At 36.7% G+C, this 14,489-nt stretch overlaps 1 protein-coding gene across 1 annotated transcript in view; it reads right to left on the reverse strand.

Moving 5' to 3' along the window:
• Positions 1–14,210, reverse strand: part of LOC112467493 (coiled-coil domain-containing protein AGAP005037) — a 96,157-nt gene extending 81,947 nt beyond the window's left edge. Inside the window, exons 1-6 of the mRNA XM_025036140.1 lie at positions 14,096–14,210; positions 8,360–8,703; positions 2,598–2,624; positions 1,692–1,863; positions 1,083–1,281; positions 574–769 (exon numbers count right to left, since the gene is read on the reverse strand). Coding sequence (XP_024891908.1) covers positions 574–769; positions 1,083–1,281; positions 1,692–1,863; positions 2,598–2,624; positions 8,360–8,703; positions 14,096–14,210 — 1,053 coding nt within the window. The remainder of the gene's footprint in view (positions 1–573; positions 770–1,082; positions 1,282–1,691; positions 1,864–2,597; positions 2,625–8,359; positions 8,704–14,095) is intronic.
• Between the last annotated feature and the right edge of the window lie 279 nt (positions 14,211–14,489).

Genomic DNA, 14,489 nt, shown 5'->3' on the forward strand with positions numbered 1-14,489 from the left:
TTAATCTTTGAAAATTTTCTAGTATAAAGCAGCACATCGAACATTATTGGCAATTCATATTCCACGCGTAATGCTAATTAATAGATCTCGAAAAATACGTCACATTTCTATAAACATACACGGTGCTTTATTAAAAAAAAAAAAAAAAACTAGTTATATTATTTTCTTTACGATCTAATTTCCAAATGAAGAATATCTTGCGACGTCCTTTATATTTATATTTCTCCGGATATAACGCGCGAAATATATCTTCTACGAATATAAAATGCAAAATTGGTCAAAGGAAACTGTCATTCTAAATGAACTAAATATTTCAGAAGTATTTCCTTATAAGATATTATTATCCACGTATATTCAATTACCAAAGAATATCCTATTATAACTTCCTGTAAATATCTAATGAGCGAGTATATTTCACAAGATGAAAAGAATATCTTTCAAACGTAATATTGTGTGACAGCGAACTTCGTGTTACATAAAAAGTTGAGTGAAAAATATCTAACCGATCTCGTCTCCGAAAAAGGAGGATGAAAACGACGAACTAAGGATGGAGTCTCGTTAACGCGCACTTACCTTGCTCTTGTGAATGTGCTGATGCTGATATTCGCTGTCGAATTCCGGCTCGCTGAAGTAGCTCTGATCTTCCCAATGGGGAGGCAGACCGCCACCGCCTCCCGGCACCCCCAAGGGCCCCGGCATCCCCGTCACTCCGTCGGCACTCTCGAAAAGTCTCAAGACGCTGCGATCCCTGATATCTCTCAGGTGCGATCTAAAAAGCAAAACAATTACCTTTATATCACGCAGTGATAAATCATTATTTGTTCAAATTCGTCATTATTAAAACGAATAATTATCATAATGAAAATTGAATAAATTGGAACTAAGCGACTCTATGCAAGGCTTCTAAAACAGCAATGATACTTGTGTAATAGATCGTTATAATTCAACAAAAAAATGGTTGTTGTTTGAAAAGCAAAATATATTTAGCGACAGAGTGCTTTATCTAAAACATAATTTGTCTGCTTAAGAATAAAAATTTGAATTTATTAAAAAAGACGTACATAGTGGCATAAGAGTGTTACCTTAGATCTTCGAGTTCATAGAACATGTCCTTGTTGCTGTCATGTATGTAAACTTTTACATGAGGACTATCCAGGTATTCCATAGTGAGTTGTTTCGGAAAGCTTCTGACGAAAAGAGCCTTGACGGTGTCTATACTGGTGATCTCGTTCGGTAGCAATGCTCTCTTCGTCTCGTTCCTGTACTGCAGGAACACCAATCCTAGAAGATATAAAAATGCATTTGTCAGCACAATAAGCAACATTTGAAACATATATACATAGAGATGACCAAATAATATCTAAATCGTGACTGAAAACTAATTCTCAGATTTTCAGATTGTACTTAATTTACGTCTTTATGCAACAGCTAATCTTTATCCTATTAACATTAAATAAAAAATCAATTAAAAAATATTCTACTACTTAGATTTTATTATATTTAAATATGATCAATATTTAAGTCTATTACTTTCAGCGAAGTTTTAAAGATTAAGAGAAAATATAGTATAAAATATGATTAACATGTATATAATATATCAATATAATCTACGAATTAATATTAATTATCGATTTTTAAAATAATGTTTAATCTATTTACTTATTTGGATTCTATATAAATTTTGTAAATACCTAGTGGTCGCTCCAAAGTTTTGCTGGGCGTTCGTACGACGGGCAGGCTGCTTCTTTGCTTGCCCCCTCGACGAAATCCCGTGCTGGAGGTCTCCACCTCGGACATGATGCCCGGGTCGTCATCGAAAAGCATCGTCGAAGACGGGGGTGGGTAGCCACGCGGAAGAGGCGACTGAAAGTACGCCAACTCGATAAGATTTCAATTCATTTTATGACCTTCTTTTTATATCGCAAATCGCTTATCAGTGGCATTGGCGAAGAAGAAATCAAACGAGTCACTTAATGTGTTTAGAGATAACATTCCCGCATGTATCTAGTTCTATTTTAATAAAACGGCGAATTAGTGTTAGTTTATTATCGACTTACACTAATTAACTTCGTACGAATTTATTTGCCAATCGATAGTGGCTGATAAAATTGTAAGCATTTGTGTGAATTGTATATGAAATTGCAAATTTAGCGTGATTTATACATAAAAGCGCTTAATTATTTTGTAACGAATCTTAATTAACATTTCACATCGCAATAAATGTTGCAGATACACGAGAGCTATATATATATATATACACACACAATATATGTATAATGTATATTACTGTAAAAATGTAGCATATTTAAATAATTAATCCTATATCAAATGAGTTTTCTCAGGCGTTTAAAGAGGCGATCGAATCCTTCTGCTCTATTTCACAACGTAACTCATTCATATCACTCAGAATTTTATTATTACCTGTGAATACATTCACAAATTTTCCGAGCGAACAATTAGACACACGGTGAGCTCGAGGATTTAGATGCCACTCAGAGAAAAATAATTGTGTCAGCATGCCGACATGCATTTTGACGGGAAAAAAAATTGATTCCGCAGGCAATCTTGCGTGAAAAGCATGAAAATTCAAAAATTACCTTTCTCTGGCGAGACTTGGTCCCCATCTGTCGGCGGCACGGCAGGTAACACGGAAACACACACACAAAGTAAAATCCAGTTAGATGTGTAATACATTGCGGAGTAGAAAAAGACGAGGGGAAAAAAATAGAGAAAGAGACAGAGAGAGAAAGAGAGAGAGATAGGAAGAAATAAAAAAGACAAAATCGACAACGATCGACCGGAAACAATTGTTTCGAAGAGGGGAGTAAGAGAGCGCCGATCACTGGCGGTCGAGCTGCTCTTCGTTGACAGGTCGGTCGTGTAACTCGAACGTAAATTGCGGCTGCAAATACTGTGGTACATAGGTAGCAGCTTCCTGCTCGTAATAGAAACATGTTCCACGAACCGTTTTTCGGTTTTCGAGGCGCACGCCAAAGCGTTCGCGACAATCGAATCGTTATTTTCAGCGAAACAGCTGTCATCATGCTTCGTAAAACCGGTAATTGTCGTATCCTAAAATGTCAATATCCTGCTTCCTTCCGCTAAGGTTTATGAGATTATGTAGTTTGTGTTAAAAAATACAAGAGAGTATAAATTTTTATGAGCCCGAATATGGAAATATGGAGTGCTTCTCGTTCGTTTTTTTATTTCCTTCTGTGTTTAACAAAATATGAAAAATGTATAGTTAAATATATATGTATATTTGCTAAATACAATATAGCATGTAAATAGAATAAACTGTTTAAATGCAATATATCTCGATATATTGGAAGACAACGCTGATTTTCGCCATTCCCGTTAGGAGATGCCACGTATAAAAGTAATTAATAGCACATCTGTGTTTGAAAATAAATATTCTCAGTTAAATTTGAATTATATCACATTAACGGAAAATGCGCGTTTGCAAAAATATGCACATGGCTTCACGTAAATAAAAATTTGATTGCGCAGAAGTGCTTCTTATTTCCGACATATTGATTTTTGTTATGCAGCTGCATTATCGCGTTCGTTGTAAAAAGTAACGGGGACTGCGAAGTCGGCTTATGATATGCAATATCTACATACGCAACTCACGTTCGAGAACGGGACACGTGTTAAATACCTGCAACGATGTGTTGGCAACGCTTTCAGATAAGAGATTAAAAGGTAGACGAAAGAAATAAAAAAAGGAGAGATAGAGAAAGAGAGAAGGGAAAAAACCGAGTAGCCGTTACGCGTGAATGCATAACTATAACGAAGGGTTAGAGTCATTGTGCGCGATGAGCTAAACAGAGAGGGATACCTAGAGGTATTGTATATATATTTATACATATGTACATAAGCGTAGAGAAAAAAACGAGATTGCTGAGTTTGTTTGGTTTTATCACGGACGTGAGATTACTGGTTCTTTGACTCATGTTTCCAACATACAGACACATTAGATACACAACATCACTTATGACAAGTAATTACCTCACGAGCAATGCAATTATATGTTTTCTCAAAATAATGGTATATACTATATATTATACAGACTTTCCTGAAATATTTAGAATTAAATTTTCTTCTCAACAATAATTGATTTGTCTGTCGTAGATTTTCGTTTGTAACATTTAAACGGTTCAATGCAATTAAATTATACTATTTAGTATTTAATTTTTTGCTAATTGAAGTTGATATAGATAACTGTTAAACTTATATTTACTTTCTAGATACAGATAAACATAGTTAATTCAATAATTAAATTTTTTTAATTTGCCTTCGTGGTTTATTCAACAATATGGTCCTAAATACGTGATCTCGTGATTGTTTTGAGCAGTGTAATTTCGTAATTCGGGTCACAATCTTGTTTTTCGCGTAACCACGTCGCGCGTCGTATCGCAACAGAACGTGCTATGAACCGAGCGGGTCACCAATTAATGGCAGAGCTGGCGAACATGATGATGTAACGCTCACACCCACTATCTCGACTGTGCACCATCTGCACTCCAAGTTCGATTATCCCCTACAAACCGCAGAGACACCCCGAGGATGCTCAATAATCACGTGACAGGAGAGAGCTAATCGATCGTGCGACATCCGCAAAACACGAGTACCCCGCGATCTCCGGATCTTTCGAACGCGAAAGATTGTGTGTCAGATTTAATACTATTTAAATTGCCAGTTGCAATTAATGCTGCTTGAAGTAATACTTTTGTATTTATATATGTAGCAAACAAAAATTTATATATTCACACACTTGTGTATAAGTTTTCAACTTGATATAAATGTACATTATTTTCTCCAGCGATGTGAATAAACTTGTAAATTTGGTTTAATAAATAGATTATCAGGTATATTTACGTTAAATGTTTTTTTCATAATTTTGTACGATATTATAAACAATAATATACAACTAGTTTAAAATAAATAATATACATTTTATAGTCAAATCCAAAGAGAACAAAAAATATATGTTTCGTTAATTAATAATTTAAAATCTTTGCAATATTATACATGTATAAAATGTGAGACTTACAAACGGTAATAATATTATTAAATATCCTCCTATTTTTTCTGTTACACATATTACATTTTTTTATAATGATTTTATGGAAGCAAAAATAAATTTTTATTTAAGTAACGTTAATATTTTTATTAAATTTCTTTTTGTTATTTTGATGTGATAAAATTATTTTTGAATAGCAATAAAATACAGTGTATATTTTTTATTCAGATAAATTATTTTGTGTTTCTTTAAATGTAACTATTTTAAACTCATGCGATTTATCAAATTTTATTTTTAAAAAAGGTATAATATATTCATAGTTAGTAATGGCTACTCCCGTGTTCAAACGTTTTAAAAATGCAAAGTCCAGAATATTACTCGTTATTAAGCGATTATCGTTACAAATTTAAACATCCAGGTAATTAAAGTGCAAGAAAATAAGAAATCTGGGACGTCAAGAGGACGGTGCTACGTAGATACATTTATGTTCGGTGTGTCGGTACCCTTCAATTATCGGAAACGACGAACGCAAGAAAGGACGTCGTAGGTGGATGATAATTAATTAACCACTTCCTCTCATTACCGGCGGTTCTTGACCACGCACGCAGTACCCGCTAAAGTAATAAGCTGCGGGTATCGCAATAATATTTCGCTCGTATCTTCAAAATAACGTGCGATGGTTTAAAAAAATGTTTTTAAACTGTGATCGCGTAAAGCGATATAACAATACCTAATTGATATTAAAGTAGAGGTTGTACCGAAACGTGTGCGCTATTTTTTGTTAAATACGTGCATTATTGCAGTATTGAATCGCATATGTTAAATATTATATATATTAACTTATTATATATACTATATAAATAATTTTAATAAACAGGGCTGGCGAACAAGCAAGGTATTTGTGCTTAAAATATTATATTATAAATTCAAAACATATACAAACGTTTCGGCTCTAAATGTGGCCTTCATCAATGTAAAATTAAATAATTAATATACTGAAGTCTTATATCGATATAAATTCAAAAATTCACAGAAATTATAAACTATTTATATATCTAACCGCATACAAAACAGATATATAAATTGTTTATAATTTCTGTGAATTTTTTAATCTATATCGATGTAAGACTTCAGTATTAATTATTTAATTTCCGTTAAACGACCAAGGTTATAATTGTTGTTCACACTGATGATTGCCACATTTAGGGCCGAAATGTTTGTATATGTTTTAAATTTATAATATAATATTTTAAGCACAAAGACCTTGCTCGTTCGCCAGGCCTGTTTATTTTAATTATTTTATATCAAGCAAACATGATTAACTAATTGTTTATAAATAATTTTGTCATATTGCGCGCAAATCCTATTTCACTAACAATATTCTTCAATAATTAATATAGGATAATATTGCAGTACACAAACGGTATATGATAATCTTTCAGCTATTATTAAGTTTAATAGTATTACGGTATATAATGTGTCTCGTGAAAGTTTTGCAATAATATCACAAGAGCTTAATTACGTCATAAGTTTTCGCGTTTATCAATGATGAAAACTTTAATTACGCATAATCGCAATTTACGGTAGTATATCACGCGATAAGAATAATATTCGTGCATTTTCAAATATTATCGTGCACGTAGAAATCTCTAAAAGAAAATTTCGGTTTATTCCGTTATGCGAAAAGCGGAATCAATTCTGCCCCGTTTTACGATGCATTCTTCAGTTTACGGTTGATCGCGCAAAAACGCGAACGTTGTATAACTTATAAGACGGATGCTCCTAAGGCAAACAATATACGTACTTTTGTCTGACGGGTTAAGAAAGAAGGGAAGAAAATTCGGGGCAAAAGGAACTCGAGAGAGCGAAGAGCAGAACGTGTATGCATTCATGTGCGCCATAAATAAACGGTGACCCCTCGGTACGATAGTGATGCATCGAGTAGACCTGTGCGGTTGTCTTGAATGAAACATTCTCAAAATGAAAAATGCACATTCCCGTACGGTCTCTCGTCAATGCGAAAACGATTTTCTCCCTCGTTGCGCGAACGACGCACGTACATTCGGGTAACTGAACGTTTACCCTTACCCTGGGGAACTTGGAGGAACTGTATACTCGTGTTTATCGAGATTATCAAAATGCCTGAGCGTAAATAATACGCCGGTAAGAATTTTATTTACGAGTAAAATTCAAGAAAGGCGATTTTACTTCGTGAAACAAAATAAGCAAAGTTTTCATTTTCGTTCCGGTGTATTGTTCTTGTAAAAGTGCAACACACTCATGCAGCACACTCGATTGCACACGTGGACGATCCTGAATTACAACGGCACGTAGAGAAACGCCAGCGAAATTGGAGTGTCATCGATAACTTCCATGCATTCAAGGATCATTTTTATACGTGCCACGTCTGATTTGTCAGAAATATGAGAGGAGTAGATGCCGATGAAATGTTATTCCAAACTATTTTCTCCAATTTATCACGTATTGTAATGAAATAAGATTAAATTGCATAAGCATAATAAATGATTTACGTAGATGTAAATTTGTGATTTGTTGTAAAATTATAATATTCGTTATTCAATCTAGGCGTAAAAGTTAAAGTGCAAATTTAAGAACATTCTCTTTTTAATTCCGTGCTTCTCAAAGAAGGGTTTATTTATTATATTCATGAATTATATATTCCATATAACGAGGAAAATGTTGTCACTCATCAAAAAAAGTCATTTCAAACATCGACACAAAAAAAAGAGAAAAAAGTCCTATTAAAGGAAATTTCGATATAATATATAAACATAAGATTATAAAGATAGACAGAAATGTTAGCTTATACGATACAAAATGTTTTCGGACACACATTATAAAGATTTTCCTTAATCAATACTTGAAACAAAATATATAAATGTATAATATCTGTGTAACGAGTAATACGAGTTAACATTACATATAAAAATTGATCAAACAAGTGAATTATTCGAACCATAAAATATGGAAATGTATTATAAATATAAATGTTAAAAATATGTATTATATAGAGAACAGAAAGCGGAAACTCGCGTCGAAATCACGCGAAATAAAAGATACGTACCATAATTGAAGGGAAAGAAAGCTAAACATTTATAGGACCCTGTTTGTCATAGTTTGAGGGACAGAGCGGACTCTCTATACTTCGAATTGAATGGGAATATTAGCTGATGTTGCGGTGATAGAGAGGGTAAGCGTCGATAGGAGAGGCGAGGGACGTCGAAAATCGGGGGAGAAATCGAGATTTGATAGAGAGATCATCGCAAACAATAAGTATGTGTGTATTTACATGTTGCGCGAGCAAAGATTCACCTCGAGATCCATGGTGGTGTGCCGTGAGGGCGGGTTGCCGTACTGGCCGTGTGGTGGCGGCAGATGATGCGGATGAAGGGGGTGCAGCTGCTGCGCCGCGTTGAATTGCTGATGATGAAGGGAGGGTTGATGATCGCCGCCGAGAGTGTGCCTCCTCGGCTCGTCCCTCGAACGACCGCCGGAGGAGCTGCGGCCTCCCGAGCCACCCCCGCCGCTGCCGCCGCCGGCGCCAACCCCCAAGACGCCACCGCCGCCTCCGCCTCCGATGCCGCCGCCACCGCCAGACCGTCTGCCAGGTGTGAGCTCGTTCGAGCCGGGTTCAATCTCCCCCCTGACAGATCCGCCTGTAATCATAAATGTTGACAATATCGTTATTGACGCTCCAACAACTGGTCTCTACCGCTATCAGCGCGATCTAGACCGTTTAAAAATTATAAAAATATTTCCTGAGTTCGTCGAGATATACTCGATAAACAGATTGATGTTATAAAAATCAAGATAATTATGCGTTGGTCTAAATTCAATTGATCACCAGACATTTGACGATTTTATTATTATTACTGATTATTAGTGATTATGTTTCAAGTTAAGATCCTGTCAAATTTCGAATTTTTGAAAATGTCCTCCGTGAACTAAGTTCACCGATAATAATTAGCCAAAATAATATCATTCGGCACAACATAAATATACAATTTATCCCGAAAACTTTTCCGAAAGAAAGATCACGAAGAACAAAAGAAAGTGTCTCACAAAGAAATTGGGCTTTTGCGAAACCTATTAATAAATGTCCTCGATGAGGGATCGAAGTAAATAGCCTTTTCGGCCCAGCGACCTATTTGGCAGAAAGCGGCCGCGACAAAGTGTACCGAGAATAACGCGTTCGCGGAAGTGGCCGGAAATAGTTATCGAGTGACACGTGTGTGCGTGTACACCGGGGGCGTGCTCTCGTTTTAGTTATTCTTCACCGCGGCGGGAGGAGCCGACGTAACGAAGGAAAAAGCAAGATTGCGTTAAGTAATAATGTGTCTGGAGTTGCCCGGAATATAGTCAGGAAACTGGGATAGACAGACACCTCACATGAGATTCAACGTTTATTTCTCTTGGCTCGGTCGAAATTGCCTTTGCTGGTGGCTTCTCGTTTATGTTTCTTTGAATTGCTTGTTAAGTAAATGCGAGGAGGAAGAGAAAGAGAGAAAAAGTGAAAGAGGGAGATTAACAGTTTCGCAGCATGCACGGGTCATTTTCACAATTCCCGAACGCAGGTGAGCGCGACAAGCTCGCGGAGCGCGTATACACGTGAACACCCGGCGAACGTTCACTTCCGGATTGCAAAAGCGATTGCATGCTACCTCGTTTAGTCCGGCGTCGCTCTTGACTTGATTAAATACAAACTTGTCGACGAATATACGGGCGGCCTCGTTGTTCTCTCCAAATGAACGTGCTGCCTGGGCCACAATCAATTTCGGCGGGTCCGCCTAGTCACGTGGGACTTAACAACGCAGGAAAGTTCGAGCGTGGATACCGCGCGGAAGGAGCTTCGTGAGAAAGTGGGTCAGTTCGTCAGAGTGACGTAACTGAGAGAACCCGGACGGCGTCCGTCGTCCTCCAATTAATGACGAGGTTCGAATTCCGATGGATCTACGAGACCCGATTCAACCATCCTGGCCGCTCCATTCCTCGCCCGAATGATCGAACATTGCACATTTCGACGTTGTGCGGCGGCCGTTCCGCGCGAACGTCAAATCGCTATCCGGCGAACGTTACAAAGCTGCTCTGCCACATCGACCATATTTTCGAAAGGATACCATTGGTAAACGTAAAAGCGAAGATTTACAATCGCGACATTACGCGACATACAATCCTGTGCATCTGAGAGATAGATTATTCAGAGTGGATTTCTCTAATTGTAAAGTTCGAAGATCTCTAAGTCCTCACATCACATCCGTAATTGTTACTTCGGTATCAGAATTGCAGATTACAAGACAATAGACAATAGAGTGGATTCATTAATTTAGACAACCTAAAGGTAACTTGGTAAACGGAAAGTTGCATGCGTGCGCGAAAATTGGCTGTTGATTACAGCAAAGCTACACGCGTATTCTGCGACAATAAAGCTGCACTAGTTTCTATAACAAAGGAGTTTACGCTCCGAGGCTTGACATCTGTAACTGGCACAACGTGGGTGAACTATAGTCTAGGGAACTACTTTGAAATTCCTAACAAGCATCTAACATGAACGCAAACCGTATCGCAGTATTATAAGATGATTACCGAAACGAAAGATCACTCTTGCTATAATACTATCGCTTTAATCACACAGACATCAAGATATGATGCTAATCTTCACGTATTTTATAAGAAAAGATTTTTACAGTCCGTTTTTTAAATCAAAATATGCCAATCATTAAAAATATTAAATATACGTATAATATTAAATATACATTTATTTCAATTTGAAGAAAAACGTTATAATTGATTGAATATATCCATTAACATTTTCACAATGGCTTGTTTTGTGTTTTGATTTAACGATGTAATATTATCCGTCCTGTGTTACAACACGTGTTCGGCGCCTATTAAAACGTCATTTGTCAATTTAATCGACATCTGTTTAAAATTGAAGTACGAATACAGCGAATGAAAAATCATCCATAAATACTCCATAAATACTCCGGAAAAGTGTCAGAAAAAGTCACGTATTATAAACGAGTAAAAGCGAACGAAAAATTATGTGGAATATAATATATAGATATAACATGGAATATGATATAAATTTCCACTCTTTTTAACGTTTTAACTATCGGTTTCAAATTTTTGTCAACAAATCTGAATTACAATTCGGCTTCATCGAAATAACCACCAGATTTGATATACTGATACTTCAAATACATTGATAGACTGATTTTATAAACATATAATAACAAGTTTCTAATAAATAATTTATAGTTTCTAATAAATAAAATTTACATCATATATTGTTTGTCATTTGTATCAATAACTGAAGTGATCTAATATTAATTGGTTCTCTGTAGATTTGAATTAATCATCTGCGGTAAGAAGGATAAAGCAGATCCTAGATTAGCCTACTTAGAGCAACTTTCATTTGCTCTATTGTACAGAAGATATAAAAAAAGAGAGATAAAGTAATAAAAGATATTACTAGCAGTTTAAAAAAATTTCATTATTTTTTTATATTAGAATAATTTATTAAAATAAAACTAAATTTAATGTTTAACACTCACATTATTCATGCTAATGAAAATATCAAGCGTAATATTATAAAAAATATTAAAATTTATCAATTAGATATAATATAATAATATAATAATTCTCCTATTTAAATAAAATACATCAATAAATTTTCGATCACAATTAATTATTTTTTTTATTTTTATTATAAAAAGTTATAATATCATCAAAATTAAATCTTATATGCAAAGTTTGACCGCAGTCTAATTTTTTCAAACTCTTGCATCTAGTAATACAATCGTCTCGTAAAAGTAGTCTACGTCATAACTGCAGAAAATCGAACGGTCTTATCTCTGTGTACGTTCTTACCAGTCCTATCCCTATAACGAATAAAATTGAGTTTCCGCGTGTTTTTGCTCCTCCGTCCCGACGCTTATCGTTCCTTTTCTAATCTCCCTCGAAAACGCAAGTTGAATTTTTCTCTCGAAGCACCAATGTCGAGGCACCGATAATTTGATCCTCCTTTAATCTACAGTAGATTTCCACAAGATTTTAACTTGAGATTTAATCGCGTGGATATTCAATGTTGAAAATTGGAAAAAAATTATTACGAATGACGATTCCCTTCGACATTCTCGGTACTGAGATAGATCGACTCGTATTCAGAGGGAATCTGCCATTAAAATTCGATCTCTTTACTCCTCCGGGATATCCTCTGTTCGCGCGTCGAAATAATTTCAATAAATTATAACAGGCGTCTTCTCGGGAGATCGCGTATGCTCGGGTCACCCTGTATACACTATACATACGCCCTATGTACACGTGCACGTCGGAGACGCGACACGTTATATACGAAGCCGGGAGGAGCACTGGCGACGATGACGACGGTATCCTCGTACGCGTTTATTTTCAGAAACCAACGTAGCCGTGCGCTGAGCGCGCGCGTGGTCGTCGAGAAATCTAATCTAACGCTCGGAAATTCGATAATCCACGGCCGCAGATAAGATTCCGTACGTACGTATATATACATGTGCATATATGTACATACAACGGGCATACCTGTCTGGGCCGCTTCTCTCGCGTATCAGCGACATCCTGATTTCCCCGAATGCTTGTGTACGGTGTACACATACGAAGTGAAATAACTAACGTTCTCGATAACACAAACGTCCGCGCAAGAAGTTAAGATAAAAGATAAACAAAAATAATAGCGAAGGCAACAGCAAATTTAATAAAAATATGCACCATTACAATCAAACATATAATTTGCTGCATTTATTCACCATTGTTTGAAAATCATTTATATTTTTTATAAAACGTCTATATATTCTTATTTAGTGCATTTATTCAGATTAGTGGAAGGCAAAACGAGACAATGGAGTCATTTTACATTAATTAAATGTCATTTAACGAGAACTCCTAAATGTTTACGCCACCGGTTCGAAGATAAATGTCGGAGAATTATGAACGATCAGGCCGATTGATTCACGAAGCTATTGCTATGAGTATAGTTATGACATGCAAATATCGTTGTAAAATGCCGCGGTTATGCCGCCCCTGCGCGCTCATCCGACATGGTCTTTTCCGGTCATAAGCGACCGAGGAAAAAACGATTCACTCGACCGACATCGCTTCTGGAATGAATTTAACTGTACCCATTTTCAGACTTCCTTATAATTCTGGAGTCTTTTGGATCTTAATTTCCTGTCTTCTTTTTCCCCATTTTCTCCTAAAAAGTTATTCACGTCCTTCTTCTAGCTACCTTAATTTTGAACTCTCTTTATTTCTTTCTAAATATCTAATTTTCAGAAGAATGTAATTTATAGGCTATATAATTAATGCAAATTCCCGTGACCGGGTCTCGGGAGTTTATAATGACGACCTTACGACGATGGCTGTACTCTCGGTGGGATACTTAGGGTTCTACGACCTCGTTTCTATCCGCTGCGTGCTCCGAGTGCGAAAATAGATCAAATCGATATACCAATGGAGAAAATACACAGCTGGGAGCAATAATTGAAGCGGGGCGATGTAGAGTTTTATACTCGATTACTACTACGTTACGCTGTGTTTTAAATAAATCAATAGTTACGTAAATGGGATTGCTAGTTTCAGGATAAACAATTTTCCCAAGTGAAACCGAGTCCTCTATCGTGACAAACGTATCTGCGATTTTCCACGTATAATACATTACTTTATCCCAGCGTGATGGCTTTTCACAAATAAAGATCGAGTGAAGAGCCTGTATACTTATAATTAATATCTCCCAGCGCTCCAATAAATATAGAAGAGAGAAAGAAAAATAAATACAGCTCGGAACACATCGCTCTCAATTTGAACACATTAATAATCTCGCACATAGCCGATTTTAAGGAAGAAGAGGGGGAGAATAAAGCCGTAAGTTACGAATCGTATCAATTAAGGCATTCCGATGTGGCTTAACGAAGCAGGCCCTTCTGTCCGGCGACGCGATAAACATCAATGCGCATTCCTGGATGACCGCCCGGATGACCAACCGCTCGTGTGCGATTAAGATTATGTATGTACCTCGGCGAGACGATCGATTGCCATGACCGGCCTGATTACCGGAGCTACTGTCACGTGAAACGCTCTTAAGTTCCTCGACCTCCGCGTGCCATCTGTTGCTCTGGTGTTTTTGCATAATACCACGACGTACGCCGACATGCGCCAGTTTCGCGGGAATAAGACGCTCCACGCCCGCGTAAAAATATCGCGCAGACAGGAGCAGCGAGTACAACAAGTCGATCGTATTCTGATTGCGCTCATTATCTTTAGATTCGTCCACGCACGTGGTCACGCGCGGCTCGCGTTTAAACGACCGGCCCTCGATGACCAATTAAGATCTCTCCCGCTTCAATCAAATGATTAGGAATTCGTCGTTAACTAGCTGATAAATGGCCCCTAACTGCTCCGGTTTCGC

The sequence above is a fragment of the Temnothorax curvispinosus genome, unplaced genomic scaffold, assembly GCF_003070985.1.
Source record: "Temnothorax curvispinosus isolate PA1 unplaced genomic scaffold, ASM307098v1 QBEX01017430.1, whole genome shotgun sequence".
NCBI classification, from domain to species: Eukaryota; Metazoa; Arthropoda; class Insecta; order Hymenoptera; family Formicidae; genus Temnothorax; species Temnothorax curvispinosus.